General features: G+C 41.9%; 1 protein-coding gene across 2 annotated transcripts in view; it reads right to left on the reverse strand.

Moving 5' to 3' along the window:
• kdm6a (lysine (K)-specific demethylase 6A) overlaps window positions 1-19,604 on the reverse strand; it is a 334,942-nt gene that overhangs the window by 121,998 nt on the left and 193,340 nt on the right. For both annotated transcript variants that reach the window (XM_038802080.1, XM_038802081.1), the window contains 2 exons: window positions 16,394-16,428; window positions 3,672-3,765 (listed from right to left, as the gene is read on the reverse strand). In XM_038802080.1, the coding sequence (XP_038658008.1) occupies window positions 3,672-3,765; window positions 16,394-16,428 (129 nt within the window). The remainder of the gene's footprint in view (window positions 1-3,671; window positions 3,766-16,393; window positions 16,429-19,604) is intronic.

Below are 19,604 nucleotides of genomic sequence, written 5' to 3' on the forward strand. Positions count from 1 at the left end.
GGCTTCCTCTTCATTCTTCCCCCATTGAAACCTGAAAGACATTGTCAGTGCATCTAGGTAGAGATGCAATTAGCTGTCCTTGAGTATGCAATACATTTGCATCTCGGAATTAAATGGACAGTTTAAACCACAATTGCTTACAGCCTGACAATTATCATCACTTTTCTGGTCTCCGCTGTTAACACACAGGCTGGTGCCATTGAAGTGCAAGTTCCTTACAACTCCATCCTAGCAAAATAATCTGGAACCCCCTTTAATCTCTTAAAATCAAACAACCCAGTCTTGCTGTCAGACAGGCTGTAGAAAGGGTCTCTTGACCCCATTCATTTCATTTTGAATTTAAAGATACAGTCCCAAAACATCATAACCTTATAAAACTAATAATGGTAACAGTACCCATAAAGCTGCATCATGTTTTGAGTCATAACACCTTAATAATGAGACAGAGTGCAAGCAGAGACTAAATAAAAGTAAGCAAATCCTGCCGAGATTGAATAAAAGAAAGCAAATCCTGTACTTCGGGTCCCACTACCTCATGGAACATCCTGCACCATATGCCGAAAGATGTGCAGGTCGATAATTGCCCACTCAGTCGCAAGATCACCCATGGCAGAAATTTGCGACCGCGAGCTGACGCCATCCTCAAATGGAAAATACAGGTCACAACGACAACACCCAATTATGGACATTTCTGGAGGGGGGTGCATAAAAGAGGCAAGCAGTTTCTCTCTGGAGTTAAAGTGGTTAATATGACCAACCTATGACTGAAGGCTGAAACAAAGTCAATCCTCTCCTCTAAGGCAAACAAGAATCAGTTACTAAAACCAGAGAGATCTGCAGTATTCCAAGACAGCTAATAAAATCATAGAATCTGTTGAGGCCATTTTGTTGGCCTACCATGCGTGCTCTCTGAAAGAGCAACAAATAGTGGGGACATTTTGGCTCCATGAAACAGGAATGATTCAGTACGTCATTCAGACTGAGTGTTTTCTCATTTCACTTGCCAATGGGGTAGACAAATTTGCACTGGAAAAGTAGTGGGCAATTTAGCATGTACAATTGGTTAAGATATTCTATACTTCCTGATTAAACCTAATCCTTATTTCTGCACAAGCCCTCGTCTTTTTGGATATTGCGGGAGGTACATTTCCAGTCTGCTTTGTTGCTATGTGAGGGGGAGAAAACAGATTATCTTCCTGTTTGAAGAACAATTCCATCCTCAAGTTTACAACTCTTTCAGCTTTGCGCACCATTTTAATTTATCTGATATACAATTCCGGGAATAAAACACGTGTAGCCTAATACAGTTTATTGAAATTTTACCCATGGGCAAAGGGGATGAAGGAGGAAAGGATGGAATATTTGCAGATGCATTTGGCATTAACATAATCTTCTCTTTGGAATTTAAACTAAATTCAAAGGTTCCTTTTACAGAGGATTAAGATTAATAGGTATTTACCCCAATCAATAATATTGGTAAACCATAAAACAGCCATTTCAGTATAAACTAGGATGTTCATCACACCAATGCATTATCACCCATAAGAAATCAGTAATGAAAAATGTACCACTTGTTTTGGGCTACCAAATTATATAATCTATGAAATTCAGACGTCTTCAGATATGAAACTTTAACAACATAATGCACACTATTATGTAATCGCTTTCTGAGCAGATGAAGAAAGTTGTCCGCCTGGTACTTCAATCCGTATATAGAGAAAGCAAACACATGGCATGCACACTACATGGAAAAAGTGCACTTCACAGCAAGGTTCCGATTCACAATTAACAGTTCTTCAGCAGAGCTAGAAGTAACCATAGATAATTTAAAAGGTTAAAAGCCTCTGAAGACAAAATGTAAAATTATTTAATCTTACATAAGCAGAACTGAATTGGAAGAACTTATGTAGAAGAATATTAATATGAAGGTTTAGTACATTTGCAGTTTGGCGTTTAAAGGTTAGCCTGATTAAAGCCATCACTTTAACATAAACAATCCAACTTGTGAAACAGACATAAAAACACAGTGGGTAGAGAACAGAGGCAGCAACCAGGCATAAAATGTTTCCCAAGTTCCTTTGGAAGATACTGCTTCAATAAGAAGCCAGCATTTTAAGCACCTGTGGTTAGAAGTCAACAATGGAATTGCCATAGCAACATGGCAGAGATAGGAGGCAAAACAGCTCCAAAAGCAATGTGAATAGATTTATGACAGGACACCACTCTGGTGTGATTAGTTCCCAGCTAATGGAAACTGCAATCAATCCCCAACTTGTGCCCAAAGAGCCAAGTGTGTCTGGTGAGACTTTTAAAATAAAGTTACAACATAATTTACTTTGTGTGAGGAGATTTGAAAGCATAGGCCAATATGAATTGCAGTAAATAAGTGAAATTAGAAATTAAAATCAGTTGTTGAGCACTGAAGCTAAAGGAAAATAACAATTTAACTTACTTATTGTAAGACCAACATGAGTGAAGTTATACTCATGGTTTCTGCTAATATAATAGTGTAAAGGGCCCAAACATAAAATTATACAAAATGAACAGTGAATAGCATGATTTAAAACAAACTAAAGTGTTCCCAGAATATGGTTCTGGAACAAATGTTGGTGTGAACACATTGCCATATATCTTATGAAGAGATGACCATATCCTAGATATTCAAGAAGACGTGGACAGGCATTTTAAGGCTTGTGCGAATGGCATGCATCTTCTTTTCCATAACTGAAAAACTATTTTAAAATTACCTACCAAATATTTACCTACCAGTTACATAACCAATTTTTTAACAATATTGAACCGCAATTTTTAAATAATAGTGAATGCCAAAGCAATGCTAGAAAACTTATGGATTAGCTTAAAATGAAGGAAGAATTCCACATGCGGGTGCAGTAATGCCAACTGAAGTCATCCGCGATGTAATTACACAATATGCATTTGAAGTAAACATTATCTGAATCATACGAAATGACCAATAGAAGAATATCATCACAGAAAAGCAAATGATTTCCAACACACGTGCAGATATTCTTTTCAAAGGTTTCAAACGTTGTAGATGTAATTCTAAAGTGTAGTTACAGAAGTTATTTATGTCCAATAACACCATTTAGAAAGAAGGAAAGTTTAACTGCTTGACAAGTAAACATTTTATTTTGTTCCTCCTAAACTATATTTAACTGGGAGGTGTAGCCTAGCTGGATCAGGTTGTAAATCACTTCATTGTAATTTAAGGCTGTGGAACAGGACAGATATGGTCATATAGAGGCCCAGGGAAAGGCGAACAAAATGGGTCTGATGGCATAGATCCCTCAAAAGAGAGAAATACATATTATTCCAACTAAACACTGTACTCATTTTGACTGAGCTACTTCATTGTCCATAGTTTTAACTTATCAAAAATTGGAGTTGATCAGCCATATGGCTTTACAAATAAATAAAATGTTAATAAATAAAATGAAATTAAAATACAAATTCTATTGCAATAAGTTGTATGCAAAATATCTTAAACTTCAATTTAAATTAATTTTAATCATTTGCATCTGGATTGAAACACACTTTACTGTCAACATGCAAACACCCTGTGACAGTTTCAACACCGTCTTCCTGTGCAGAAATTTGATCATTTTCGATTACAAAAGGCAATTAAAAACAAAAGAGCCGAAGACACTTACCGAGCTGTTGCAGTATATTTGCTTTCACTTGTGCGGAAAGATTCTCAGTTTGCAAAAGTTGTTCATAGGCTTCCTTTGCAGCACGATACTTTCTCTGAAGTTGCGGTGGCAAGGGGAGGAAAAAAGAAACTATTTATAACAAGTTTCAATCGAAACAACCCTAAAGCTCTGAGTAACTTTACAGCTTTTGTTCTTGGAGCTGGAACCACACATAAACAGGAGTGAAAGATGCTTTCTGAACACTGCTGTCACAAAGAGAACAAGGAAATGACAATTGCATAGACTAGAAAACCAGGTCCAACAGAAAACATGGAGTAAGGGGGAGGGGACTCTTGTGGGCAAAACAGGATTTCACAACATATTTAGCGGTCTATTGTGCTCGGCATGTAGCTCAAGATGGGATATGAGCCAGTAGTTAACAGTGGGAAAAGATAGATGTGCACAGTTCTAGTCCAAGTGAAATTAGATTACAATAGTTAAGCTTCTCCTTTGATCATTTAATTGAACATTTTCAAAAGAAACATTTCAAATAGAGACAAATAATATAAGTTCACAGGTTGTGCCACTTAACAGCACTACTGCTAGCCCTTTAATATGGTGTAATGAGTGATGGAACACAGAAGCTGCACGTTTCTTTTCAGCATTGCATTTAGGTGGCCTTTCATGAGCAAATGTCTGACAAACTGCACTTTCTTCTAAAACAGGAAGAATGAGCTTAAAATAATAGTCGTTCGATAATAGAGATTGCAGTCATCACAGAAACAGTGACTTAGGAGCAGGAATAAGCCATTCAGTCCTTCGAGCCTGTTTCACCATTCAATAAGATCATGGCTTATTTGGTTGTGCTTCAACTCCATTTTGCATTTGTCTCTCACAACCCTCGGCTCCCCGCTTAAAAATGAGAGGCATAAACCACCAAATGAAAATTTCCTTAAAAAGCAAATCAATACAGAAACAGGCTTCAAATTCCATGGGAACTGTGGAGTTCATAAAAAAATGACATCAGTGTCATGATTTATTTCTACAACTATATTGAACTACCTTAATATACTGAAAACCTGTCAGGTAAGAATTAAGAATTAACTTTTAAAGTGCAGTATAGACAAAGAAAATCAGTATTTTACAGTGTCACATTCTCATTCTGTTCGAAATGCAGTTAAATTCCTGCACTGCTTTCAATACTAATCATAATATCTGCATGCTTCTCTAATGTGCAGAACTATTTTTTGAAATACCCAGCTTTAACAATTCCATTATTGTAAAGTATTTTATATTCACCATAATAGGTAAAAACGGTTGAGTATATGCACTGCTTAGAAAGTTTCAATCCAGCAACTAAAAGCCTTTTAAGAAATAATAGCCATGTCTTGTACCTGTTGTGGTGGAAGTGTTCTGACGAGTTAAGAGAAGAGTTAGTCACAGTAATATTCCATGCCTCTGACTAGCTCTTGTACCTAGTTTTTAACGGGCTGGTCCACATAAATTTCCGATCAACAGTGGTGTTGATGATGGGGATTTAGCATTTTCAATGCCACCGAATAGCAACGGGAATTACTTAGATTCTCTTTTGTTAGAGATGGTCATTGCCTGACATGAATGTACTCACCAGTCTACACCTGAAGGTTGTCCCTACATGTGGGCAGTTTCATTAGCAGATGAGTTGCAAATAGAACTGAATACTGTGCAATGAGCAACAAACATCCCCATTTCTGACTTTATGATGGGAGGGAAATCATTGATGGAACAGTTGAAGATGGCTAAATCGTTGGCCTGAGGAAGTCCGGTGGTTGGCACGGTTAGCACTATTGCTTAACAGCACCAGGGACCCGGGTTCGATTCTGGGCTTGGGTCACTGTCTGTGCCGAGTCTGCACGTTCTCCCCGTGTCTGCATGGGTTTCCTCCAGATGCTCTGGTTTCCTCCCACAAGTCCTGAAAGACGTGCTTGTGAGTTGAATTGGGCATTCCGAACTCTCCCTCAGTGTACCCGAATAGACGCCAGAGTGTGGGGGATTTTCACAGTAACTTCACTGCATTGTTAATGAAAACTTACTTGTGACACTAATAAGGGTTATTATCAGTGTTCCAAGGCTGAGACCTCCAATAACCACAACCATCTTCCTTTATGATAGCTATGACTCAAAGAGTTTGGTTAGAGTTGTGGCTAGTTCAGGAGTACAAGCCTTCAGCACTACAGCCAGAATGTAGTTGCCTTTATTGTAGCCCATGCAATCAGCTGTTTCTTGATAGCTCATGGAGTAAATTGAATGAGCTGAAGATTGGTATCTGTGAAATGTGAAACCTCAGGAGGTGGTTGACACACATCAGCTACTCGGCACCTCTGACCAAAGATGGTTGGTATAAAGTTCTGGCCTTGACTTTTACACTGCCGTGCTGGGTTCTATCATTGAAGGTGAGAATGTTCGTGTAACCTCTCCCACTGTGATGTTTTTTTCCAAGTGTGGTAGAACTCCAGAGCTATGATCTAGATTCTTGATTGCAAGTCCATTTTGTAGCTTAACCCAGGTTAGCACCTTATTTTCAGTTATGCTTGGTGTCACTTCGAGCGTGATCTCCTGCGCTCTTCACTGAAGCAGGGTTGATCCTCTGGGTTTGATGGTAATGGTAGAGAGTGATGGATGCTGGGTCACTGTGGAGAACAATTCTGCCGCTGATGGCCCACAGTGTTTTATAAATGCCCAATTTTGAGCAGCCAATGTCAGATCTGAATTTATTCCATTTAGCAGAGTACAATGGATACCATTAGCAAGAATGCGGGACTTGTCTCCACAAGGACGGTACAATGGTCACTCCCAATCACACTGTCAATGATAGATCTATCTGTGACCGATAAGATTGATGGGATGAGGCCAAATATGTTTACCCTTTTGTTGGTTATTTCGCCATCTGATGCAGGCAGATTCTGGCAGATATATCGTTCAGGACTTGGTTAGCTCGGTCAATAGTTGTGCTACCATCTAAAGGACATTAACGCAGGTCTAATTATCTCGCCCTATATAGGAAAATACACCATGTGTCAGTAATAAACCAATAACTTTCCTTTTCGTTCCTAGAAGTCCTTCATTCATCCAACCAACTAAGGTTCATTACTGACTTGTTAATCATTAGTCATGATTAACTAAGCCATATTTCAGGCTTTAAGCGGTATGATGCTATAACTAATCCAAAGGGGAAAAACACATTTATCAGGATTCCTATTTTGATTATTAATTAGCAAACAAAATACTCCTACAAATATACTGGGAAAGGGTGTGATGCCTTTCCTTTGGGGCTCATATAGCCTGTTGACTCATGTTCTAGATTCATGTATATAATGACCATTTGCCCAAACTACTGCAGGGATATTGGCACTTGCGGAATCGAACACCAACAAGGAATCAAATTCTTGAGAGAAGAGATAACATGAAAAAGTAGGACATCTGCCAATCTGCCCAGTATAAGAGCAAAATTAGAGGTTGTTTTCTGAAGTAATCAGGCATGCAACAACATTTTCAATAGTATTTTGGCAGTTGCAATTCCTATTTGTAATACAAGCCGCAATTAAGCAGTGTGTTTCATCCTGTGAATTGTATTTTCCATTACCATGCTTATGCATATACACCACTTTGATGCACCTAAAATATAAAATCCATATGTGGGTAACATTTTCACTGAAAAGTCACATTTCCATTCCTTCCTTTTATATTCAAAAAATAACACTTTTTGAAAATTAAATACAATTCTGGTAGTGTTTGTGTTGACCTGCTGGGCTGAGCATGCAAAGGGCGCAACCATTTTCAGAAGTTTACTTTACTGCTGTGGGTGATCTTGCAAAACAACTTAAATGCTAGAGTCTGTCATAACGTGTTTTTTTAAAACTTAAACTGGTGATCTGAATAAAGCATAATGCATCAAAAACTAAAATTGGGGTAATTCCAAGAGAAAAAGGTGAACAAAATCTTCAAAAACAGGAAATTTTGTTTCAATGAATCATTACTTTGTTTCTATTGGGAACGTATTAGTCTTTCGGAGTGATTAGATTATCAAAGGAAGAGTGCTGGTCAGCACTCATTTCCAGACTTTATTGCCTAATGCAGCACCATTATGCACTCAGAGCTAGACAGTGTAATGAGGAAGATATGCAAATGCCATAAAGTTGTTCTGTCTGTTACAATGATGGCCCCTCTACCTTTCCCCATGGGTGCTAGTAAAAGTTGTTTCCTGATAAAAATAGAGTTTCAATCAACACAAATACAGCACTAAAGTGAATTTGGTTAGAAATTACAATTAGACATTCATTTGAAAGCTTAAATTGTGTACAAGTAATAAATCTTTATGGTTATAACAATTTTACTTTGTGACAAATTCTAATCTTGCTAACAACTTAAGCTTTACGATATCATTTTCATTCTTTTTTTTAGGGGAAAGTCGTTTGCAGAAAGAAACTTTTAAGAGGTCTGTTTTTTGATACACATTTGTGCAAATCTTATTTTTGCCAGGTGACCATTTTGAAAATCACTTTCTCCAGTTACTGAAATTCGCAAAAAACACAAACCTTAAAATGTTACCATTGCCTGATTACGTTAATAATAACAAACTTTATTAGTGTCACAAGTAGGCTTACATTAACACTGCAATGAAGATGCTGTGAAAATCCCCGAGTCGCCACGATATGGCGCCTGTTTGGGTACACAGAGAGAATTCAGAATGCCCAACAAGCATGTCTTTTGGGACTTGTGGGAGGAAACCGAAGCATCCGGGGGAAACCCACGCAGACACGGGAAGAACATGCAGACTCCGCACAGGCAGTGGCTCAAGCCGGGAATCAAAATCGGGTCCCTGGCGCTGTCAGGCAACAGTGCTAACCACTGCGCTACCGCAAGTTAACCTTGCTTTAACAAAAACATCAACAAGCCAAATAAATACCAGCTAATTGCATTGACTTTTAACAGAATCCATTGTTCAATTACTGAACATCTTAGAAACTTTCAAAAGTTTTAAGCAATGCACTGCCACATCATTGCATTTTCAAAGAAACATATCCTCAGGCACCAAATTATACTTCAAAGATTTATTTTTTCAAGGAGCTGTGGCATTTTCTGGCTCGGCCAGCATTCATTGCCCATCCCCAATTGCCCTCGAGGTGGGGTGAGCTGCCTTCTTGAACTACTGCAGTCCATGTTATGTAGGTACACCCTCAGTGCAATTAGCGAAGGAGCTGGAGGATTTTGACCCAGCAAAATATATGAAGGTTATACATATTTCCAAGTGGTGCATGGCTTGGAGGGGAATTTCCAAGTGGTGGTGTTTCCATGTATCTACTGCCTTTGTCCTTCCAGATAGTAGGGTTGTGGATTGAGAAGGTGCTGTCTAAAGAGGCTTAGTGAATTCCAGCAATTCATCTTGTAGATGGTACACCAGCTGCCACTGTGTAAATGGTAGAGGGAGTGAATGTTTTTGGATGGAGTGTGAATCAAGCGAGGTGCTGTGTCTTGGATGGTATCAAGCTTATAGAGTCCTGTTCGAGCTTTACTCATTCGGGCAAATAAAGAGCATCTTCCATCACACCCCTGACTTGGGCTTACGGATGGTGGACAGTCTTTGGGGAGTCAGGAGGTGAAATGCTCACCACAGGATTTCTGGCCTCTGACCTACTCTGGTAGCTACAGTGCTTAGATGGCTAGTCCAGTTCACTTTCTGGTCAATGGTAACCCCAGGATGTTGATATTGGGGAATTCAGCAATGGTTTTGCCACTGAATGTGAAGGGGAAATGCACTTGTGCAAATGTTACTTGTCACTTGAAGTTTGGATATTGTCCAGGTCTTGCTACATTTGGGTATGGACGACTTCAGTATCCGAGGAGTCACAAATGGTGAATACTGTGCAATCATCATGACCTTATTGTGGAAGGAAGATCATTGATGAAGCAGCTGAAGCTGGCTAAGCCTAGGATACTACCCTGATGAACACCTGCAGTGATGTCCCGGGACTGAGATAACTAACCTCCAACCATCACAATTACCTTCCTTTGTCCTATCTTTGACTCCAACCTGCAGAGCGTTTTCCCCTCGATTCATAGAATTCCTACAGTGCAGGAGGCCATTTGGCCCATCAAGTGCACTGACACTCTGAAAGAGTACTCTACCTAGGCTCACTCTCCCACCCGATTTCCTTAACTCCATCTAATCTGTACCGTTAGACACTAAGAGGTAGCATGGCCATTCCACCTAACCTGCACATCTCCGGATGATGGGGGAAAAACTGCACCCGGAGGAAACCCATATAAACACGGGGAGAACAAACAGACACCGACGGCTGAAATTGAACCAGAGCCTCTTGCGCGGTGAGGCAGCAGTACTAACAACTCTGCCACCATGCCAACATTCCCATTGATTCTAGTTTTGCTAGGGCTCTTTGATGCCACACACGGTCAAATGCTGCCTTGATGTCAAGGGCTGTCACTCTCCCCTCGCCTCTGGTGTTCAGCTCTTTAGCCCATATTTGAATCAAGGCTGTAATGAGGTCAGGAGCTCAGTGGGCCCGACAGAACCCAAAGCGAATGTTAGTGAACAGGCTATTGCTAAGCAAGTGTCGCTTGAGGACCCCTTCCATTACTTTACTGGTGACCAAGAGTAGGCTGAAGGGCGCAAATTGACCAGGTTGGTTTCATCCTGTTTTGTGTGTACAGGGCATACGTAGACAATTTCCCACATTTCCAGGTAGATGTCAGTGTTGCAGTTGTACTGGAACAGCTTGACTAGGGGTGTGGCAGTTCTGGAGCACGTCTTCAGTACTACTGTCGGAATATTGTCAAGGTCCATAGCCTTTCCAATATCCAGTGCCTTAAACTGTTTCTTGATATTGGGGAGGCAGTGGCATATTATCACTGGACTAGTATTCCAGAGACACAGGGTGATGGTCTGGGGACTCTGGTTCAAATGCCACCATGGTAGATGGTGAAATTTGAATTGAATAAAAGTCTGGAATTAAAGGTCTAATAATGAACATGAGCGCATTGCCAATTGTCATAAAAATCCATCTGGTTCACTAATGTCCTTTCGAAAAAGAAATCTGCTGTCTGTACCTGCACTGGCCTACATGCGACTCCAGATCCATAGTAATGTGGTTGACTCTTAAATGCCCCCTCACCGTACCAGCCTCCCCGGATAGGCGCCGGAATGTGGCGACTAGGGGCGTTTCACAGTAACTTCATTGAAGCCTACTCGTGACAATAAGCGATTTTCATTTTTTCATTTTCAAGGGTCGCCCAGCCAGCAACACCCACATCCCATGAAAAAAATATCATGTGGGGTGAATCCAGTTAGTTGAAGACTGGCATTTGTGATCATAGAAACTTAGAATTTACAGTGCAGAAGGAGGCCATTCGGTCCATCAAGTCTGCAGCGGCTCTTAGAAAAAGAGCCCTACTTAAGCCCACACGTCAACCCTATCCCCTTAACCCAGTAGCCTCACCTCACCTTTTGAGACACTAAGGGCAATTTATCATGGCCAATCCACCTAACCTGCACATCTTTGTATGTGGGAGGAAACCGGAGCACCCGGAGGAAACCCACGCAGACACGGGGAGAACATGCAGACTCCGCACAGTGTGTGACCCAAGCCGGGAGACGAACCTGGGACCCTGAAGCTGTGAAGCAACTGTGCTAACCACTGTGCTACCGTCGGCTTGCTCCACCAATTTTTGTATAAATTTGTGAAAAGAGACTTGAATTTATTTAACACTTTATCCTGTCTCCGAAATTAATTTGTGCTGTGCATACCAAGCCATATGACTCAAGTTTACCCAAATAGTTTTAATTAAACTCTATACACAAGAGATTATGGAAATCAGGCATGATGGCAGATCCAAATTGAATTAGAATTCTAATACTTCAATGTCTTCAAAATACAGTTGTGCCATGTTGATATTACCATCCTTTGTCCTATCTTTGACTCCCAACTAGCAGAGAATTTTCCCCTCGATTCATAGAATTCCTACAGTGCAGGAGGCCATTTGGCCCATCGAGTCTGCACTGACACTCTGAAAGTGTACTCTACCTAGGCTAACTCTCCCACCCGATTTTCTTAACTCCACCTAATCTGCACCTTTGGACACTAAGAGGTAGCATGGCCATTCTACCTAACCTGCACATCTTCGGTTGATGGGGGAAAACCTCACCCAGAGGAAACCCATGCAAACACGGGGCGAACACACAGTCACCAAAGGCTGAAATTGAACCAGGGTCCCTTGCACGGTGAGGCAGCAGTACTAACAACTCTGCCACCGTGCCAACATTCCCATTCCCGTGCTGCCCACATAGCCACTGTGCTACCGTGCTGCCCACTGATGCTGGGGAGTGGGGGAGACAGAGATGGATCATCCGCTTGGCACTTCTGGCTGAAGATTACTGTAAAACTTTAGCCTTGCCTTCTGCACTAATGTGCTGGGCCTCCCCATCCTTGAGAATGGGGATATTTGTGGAGCAACTGGAATTGGCAGGACTGCAGAGCTTAGGTGTGATCTGTTGTTTGTGGGATTGCTTAGCTCTATTTATCACTTGTTGCTTATGCTGTTGGCATGCAAGTAGTCCTGCGTTGAAGCTTCACCAAGTTAACAACTCATTTTTAGGTGTGCCTGGTGCTGCTCCTGGTGTGCCCTCCTGCAATCTTCATTGAACTAGGGTTGATCCCCTGGCTTGGTGATAATGGTAGAGTGAGAGATATGCCAGGTCATGAAGTTACAGATGGTGGTGAAGTACAATTTTACTGCTGCTGTTGTTGGCCCAGTGCCTCATGATTGCCCAGTAATGGATGAGCTGCTAATGTATTTGAAATCTGTTCCATTTAGCACACTGGAAGCGCCACACATCACGGTGGAGGGTATCCTCAATATGAAGATGGAATTTGGGGTGGTCCCGGTGGATTGGAAATTAGCAAACGTGACACCACTGTTTAAAAAAGGAGGTAGGCAGAAAGCAGGAAATTATAGGCCAGTGAGCTTAACTTCGGTAGTAGGGAAGATGCTGGAATCTATCATCAAGGAAGAAATAGCGAGGCATCTGGATAGAAATTGTCCCATTGGGCAGACGCAGCATGGGTTCATAAAGGGCAGGTCATGCCTAACTAATTTAGTGGAATTTTTTGAGGACATTACCAGTGTAGTAGATAACGGGGAGCCAATGGATGTGGTATATCAGGATTTCCAGAAAGCCTTTGACAAGGTGCCACACAAAAGGTTGCTGCATAAGATAAAGATGCATGGCATTAAGGGTAAAGTAGTAGCATGGATAGAGGATTGGTTAATTAATAGAAAGCAAAGAGTGGGGATTAATGGGTGTTTCTCTGGTTGGCAATCAGTAGCTAGTGGTGTCCCTCAGGGATCAGTGTTGGGCCCACAATTGTTCACAATTTACATAGATGATTTGGAGTTGGGGACCAAGGGCAATGTGTCCAAGTTTGCAGATGACACTAAGATGAGTGGTAAAGCGAAAAGTGCAGAGGATACTGGAAGTCTGCAGAGGGATTTGGATAGGTTAAGTGAATGGGCTAGGGTCTGGCAGATGGAATACAATGTTGACAAATGTGAGGTTATCCATTTTGGTAGGAATAACAGCAAACGGGATTATTTAAACGATAAAATATTAAAGCATGCTGCTGTGCAGAGAGACTTGGGTGTGCTAGTGCATGAGTCACAGAAGGTTGGTTTACAGGTGCAACAGGTGATTAAGAAGGCAAATGGAATTTTGTCCTTCATTGCTAGAGGGATGGAGTTTAAGACTAGGGAGGTTATGTTGCAATTGTATAGGGTGTTAGTGAGGCCACACCTGGAGTATTGTGTTCAGTTTTGGTCTCCTTACTTGAGAAAGGACGTACTGGCACTGGAGGGTGTGCAGAGGAGATTCACTAGGTTAATCCCAGAGCTGAAGGGGTTGGATTACGAGGAGAGGTTGAGTAGACTGGGATTGTACTTGTTGGAATTTAGAAGGATGAGGGGGGATCTTATCGAAACATTTAAAATTATGAAGGGAATAGATAGGATAGATGCGGGCAGGTTGTTTCCACTGGCGGGTGAAAGCAGAACTAGGGGGCATAGCCTCAAAATAAGGGGAAGTAGATTTAGGACTGAGTTTAGGAGGAACTTCTTCACCCAAAGGGTTGTGAATCTATGGAATTCCTTGCCCAGTGAAGCAGTTGAGGCTCCTTCATTACATGTTTTAAGGTAAAGATAGATAGTTTTTTGAAGAATAAAGGGATTAAGGGTTATGGTGTTCGGGCCGGAAAGTAGAGCTGAGTCCACAAAAGATCAGCCATGATCTCATTGAATGGCGGAGCAGGCTCGAGGGGCCAGATGGCCTACTCCTGCTCCTAGTTCTTATGTTCACAAGACGGTCACTCCTACTGATACTGTGAGGGACAGATGCAGCAGGCAAGTTGGGATGAGGTCAAGTATGTTTTTCCCTCTTGTTGGTGTCCTCACTACCTGCTCATATAAAGACTGGCTATGAAATAGTTCCATTGAGAAATCTCTACTACATCAACATGGCACAACTGTATTTTGAAGACACTGAAGTATTGGGAATCAAATTCAATTTTGATCTGCCATCATGCCTGATTTCCATAATCTCTTGTGTATAGAATTTAATTAAAACTATTTGGGTAAACTTGAGTCATATGGCTTGGTACACACATAGAACAGCACAGCACAGAACAGGCCCTTCGGCCCTCGATGTTGTGCCGAGCATTGTCCGAAACCAAGATCAAGCTATCCCACTCCCTGTCAGTCATTCTTGTGTGCTCCATGTGCCTATCCAATAACCGCTTGAAAGTTCCTAAAGTGTCCGATTCCACTATCACAGCAGGCAGTCCATTCCACACCCTAACCATTCTCTGAGTAAAGAACCTACCTCGGCCATCCCTCCTATATCTCCCACCCTGAATCTTATAGTTATGCCCCCTTGTAACAGTTACATGCACCCGAGGAAATAGTCTCTGAACGCCCACTCTATCTATCCCCCTCATCATCTTATAAACCTCTATAAAGTCGCCTCTCATCCTCCTCCGCTCCAAAGAGAAAAGCCCTTGCTCCCTCAACCTTTCCTCATAAGACCCATCCTGCAAACCAGGCAGCATCCTGGTAAATCTCCTTTGCACCCTTTCCAATGCTTCCACATCGTTTCTATAATGAGGTGACCAGAACTGCACACAATACTCCAAATGTGGTCTCACCAGGGTCATGTATAGATACAGCATAACCCCGCAGCTCTTAAACTCAAGCCCCCTGTTAATAAACGCTAACACACTATAAGCCTTCTTCACGGCTCTATCCACTTGAGTGGCAACCTTCAGAGATCTGTGGACATGAACCCCAAGATCTCTCTGTTCATCCACATTCCTCAGAATCCTGCCGTTGACCCTGTAATCCACATTCAAATTTTTTCTGCCAAAATGAATCACCTCGCACTTATCAGGGTTAAACTCCATCTGCCATTTTTCGGTCCAGCTCTGCATCCTATCAATGTCTCTTTGCAGCCTACAACAGCCCTCCACCTCCTCCACTACTCCATCAATCTTGGCGTCATCAGCAAATTTACTGACCCACCCTTCAGCCCCCTCCTCCAAGTCATTGATAAAAATCACAAATAACAGAGGACCCAGCACTGACCCCTGTGGTACACCACTGGTAGCTGGTCTCCAGTCTGAAAATTTTCCATCCACCACCCTCTTTCTTCTATGTGATAGCCAGTTACTTATCCAATTGGCCAAATTTCCCTCTATCCCACACCTCCTTAAGTTCTTCATGAGCCGACCATGGGGAACCTTATCAAACGCCTTACTAAAATCCATGTATACGACATCAGCTGATCTACCTTCATCTAAACACTTAGTTACATCCTCAAATAATTCAATCAGATTTGTGAGGCAAGACTTACCCTTCATGAATCCGTGTTGACTATCCCAGATTAAGCTGCATCTTTCCAAATGGTCATTAATCCTATCCTTCAGGACCTTTTCCGTTAACTTACCGACCACCAAAGTAAGACTAACTGGCCTATAATTATCAGGGTCATTCCTATTCCCTTTCTTGAACAGAAGAACAACATTCGCCACTCTCCAGTCCTCTGGCACTATCCCCGTGGACAGTGAGGACCCAAAGATCAAAGCCAAAGGCTCTGCAATCTCATCCCTTGCCTCCCCAAGAATCCTTGGATATATCCCATCTGGCCCATTTGACTTGTCGACCCTCAGCACAAATGAATTTCAGAGACAGGATAAAGTGTTAAATAAATTCAAGTCTCTTTTCACAAATTTATACAAAAATCAGTGAAGCACGAAGACTGTTCGTCTAGAGTCAGAAGAGCAATGACACCCTGACAACTCAAAACAAACAGCTGAGCAAACTTACCACGGGTCCTGCAGACTGGCAAGTGTCAAAACACTTTTCTCTCTCCACAATCTCAACCTCGTTCCCGTCACACTTTTTTTCTACAACTGGTCTCACTCACCCTCCCTTCCACCACCTCTCAGCCACACTCACCTCACAGCGAGCCCCAAGCTCTGTAAAGCCTCCTCCGACCTCATTAACTCATCCCCTTATCCTCCCTGAACAACCTCCATTATACTTCCTGTAAAGATAGTGTAGCAGATTCACCCTCAATATAACTGAAGAGGCAACTGAAGAGGCCATTGAAGACAGTCAGTTTGATGGATATGAGGATTGCTTACCTGGATTTCATACAAGTGAGCAACATGGAACTGAACTGCAACAAAAGAGAAATTAATTTTAGTAGTGGACACTGTAAACCATTTTATTTTTTCAATATATTATAGTTTGCATTATAATATATATTGAATTCGCAAGATATTCAATTGACAGTACATGAACAATATCAAACCAAGATGACTAAAGGTGATTAAGTCTCCTGGGCTGGATAGGATTTACCCCAGAATACGGAGGAAAACAAGGGAGGAAATTGCTGGGGCCTCGACTGACATCTTTATATCCTCATTGGCTGCAGGTGAAATCCCAGAGGACTGGAGAATAGCTAATGTGGTACCGCTGCTTAAGAAAGGTAGCAGCGATAATCCTGGAAACTATAGGCCAGTGAGCCGTACTCCGGTTGTAGGTAAATTATTGGCGATAATTCTCAGGGACAAAATTTATACCCATTTGGAAACAAATGGTATCATAAGCGATACACAGCATGATTTTGTGAAGGAGAGGTCGTGCCTCACTAACTTGATCGGGTTTTTTGAGGCGATGACAAAGAGGATTGATATGGGGAGGTCGGTGGACATTAGTTACATGGACTTCAGTAAAGCCTTTGACAAGGTGCCTCACGGCAGACTGGTACAAAAGGTGAAATCACACGGGATCAGAGGTGAGGTGGCTCGGTCACAGAAGGTAAAGGGTAGCAGTAGAAGGGTGTTTTTCACAATTGAAGATTGTGACTAGTCGTGTTCCACAGGGAACAGTGCTTGGGTCTCTGTTGTTTGTAGTGTACATAAACGATTTGGACGAAAATGTAGCTGGTCTCATTAGTAAGTTCGCGGATAACACCAAGGTTGGTGGAGTGGCAGATAGTGTTGAGGATTGTCAGAAGATACAGCAGGACATAGATAGTTTGGAAACTTGGGCAGAGAAATGGCAAATGGAGTTTAATCCGGACAAATGTGAAGTAATGCATTTTGGTAGGTCTAACATAGAGGGGAAATATACCGTATAATTGTAAAACTCTTGGGAATATAGAAATTCAGAGATCTGGGCATGCAGGTCCACAGATCTTTGACGATGGCAACACAAGTGGACAAGGTAGTCAAAAAAGCATACGGAATGCTTGCCTTCATTTGACGGTGCATGGAATATAAAAACTGGCAAGTCATGCTACAGTTGTATAGAACATTGGTATGGCCGTACTTGGAATACTGCGCACAATTCTGGTCGCCACACCACCAGAAGGATGTGTAGGCTTTGGAGAGGGTGCAGAGGAGGTTCACCAGGATGTTGTCTGGTCTAGAGGGTGTTAGCTATGTGGAGAGACGGAATAGACTCGGACTGTTTTCATTAGATAGGCGGAGGTTGAGGGGTGACCTGATAGAGGTCTACAATGTTATGAGGGCATGGATAGAGTGGATGGGCAAGCACTCCTTCCCAGGATGGAGGGGTCAGTCATCAGGGGGCATAGGTTTAAGGTTGTGGGGCAAAGTTTAAAGGAGATGAGCGAGGCAGGTTTTTTTTTTTTACATATAGGGTGGTGAGTGCCTGGATTGCGTTGCCAAGGGAGTTTGTGGAAGCAGATACATTAACGACCTTCAAAAGGCATCTTGACAAACACATGGGTGGGTAGGATGGGTATAGAGGGATACATCACAAGGAAGTGCTGAAGGTTTTGGCAAAAGTTGGTATGATGACCGGTACAGGCTTGGGAGGCCGCAGGGCTTGTCCCTGCGCTGTACTGTTCTTTGATCTTAAAACTATGACAACAGGACAGACAGTCAAGGAAAATAATGTCTAGACAGGATTGGGGAACTCATTCAAGCACCAAAGATGATTAAATGCTAGTATAGTAACATCTATGGCAGAGAAGTTCAAAGTCATGAGGGGACAGGACAGTAGATAGGGAGAAACCGTTCCCGTTCGTAAAAGGAACAAGACTGAGGGCACAGATTTACAAAAGCAGCAAATGTGATGTGAGAAAAAGCTTTTGGAAAAAGGGTCTGGAGTGCACTGCCTGGAAGTGTGATGGAGGCGGGTTCAAGAGAGGCATTCAAGTGGGCATCAGCTGATTGCTTGAATAGAAACAATGTCCAGGGGTATGGGGAAAAGACAGGGGAATGGCACTAAGTCGAAATAATAATCATCTTTATTGGTGTCACTAGTAGGCTTACATTACACTGCAATGAAGTTACTGTGAAAATCCCCTAGTCGTCAGACTACGGCTCCTGTTCGGGTACACGGAGGGAGAATCCAGAATGATGCTCGTTTGGAGAGCTGGTGCAGAACGATGGGTCAAATGGCCTCCTTTTGCGTCGTAACAATTCTGTGATCTCTTATTAATTTGTAAATATACCAGTGGATTTCCCACGGCATTCCTCAATGAGTCAGAGAGCACACTACTGGGTGATATAACAATCTAGTCAATGTGACTCAATGGTATCCAAGTGAAATAATATTGTTTCAAATTATTATGCAACTATAGGCAAGTTTCAGGTCCAAATTATATTAAAATTTTTGTAGAAACTGCAAATCCCTACCATAGACTCTTTTTGGTTTAACTGCATTCCAGATTTATGTACTGAATTTCATTGCTACATTTATGTCATGAAAAATTCACATTCCACAAAAAAGTTAGGGAAGATGTTGCAGTGTCTATAGGTGCGTGAGAGATTATGTTTTGCTGATGTTGGAAAGGTTTGTGGGAGTAATGGGAGAAGGGAAATGGAATGCTGGTATGAACAGAAAGTGGCATTGCAGAGTGCCATTTAATCAAAGCAGGGCAGCCACGTGGGAACTGGCTGCAAGTTTGAAGTCAATACTGCACATTTACTTTCTTAGAAAAGGCCAAGTACTTTCAAGAACATAAAAAGTGTTTTTAAAGACAATCTTGACTGCAATCATAGAGGTTTTCCCAGAAGCAAATTAGCATGGGGGTGGAACAGAGGAATGAGTCAAATTAGTGAGATTAAGAGATGCATGTTGAATGCAGGATGAAATGGAAATAAGGCGAGTGATGGTGAGAGGTGAAGGAAGCGCAAAGAATTAATAGATACAATACAAAAGGAGTTTGCGCTTTAAGCAGCAGTGATTCGTCTAGACGAGCACGGGAGGAACCCATCAGGGAAATTGCACCCTTGGTATTCCCAGCCGCAATCAAGAATGGATTTTTCATTTGCACAGAAATAACCTAAAGAACAATAAACATGTCCAAGAAAGCTG

This window comes from Scyliorhinus canicula, chromosome 7, assembly GCF_902713615.1.
Source record: "Scyliorhinus canicula chromosome 7, sScyCan1.1, whole genome shotgun sequence".
NCBI classification, from domain to species: domain Eukaryota; kingdom Metazoa; phylum Chordata; class Chondrichthyes; order Carcharhiniformes; family Scyliorhinidae; genus Scyliorhinus; species Scyliorhinus canicula.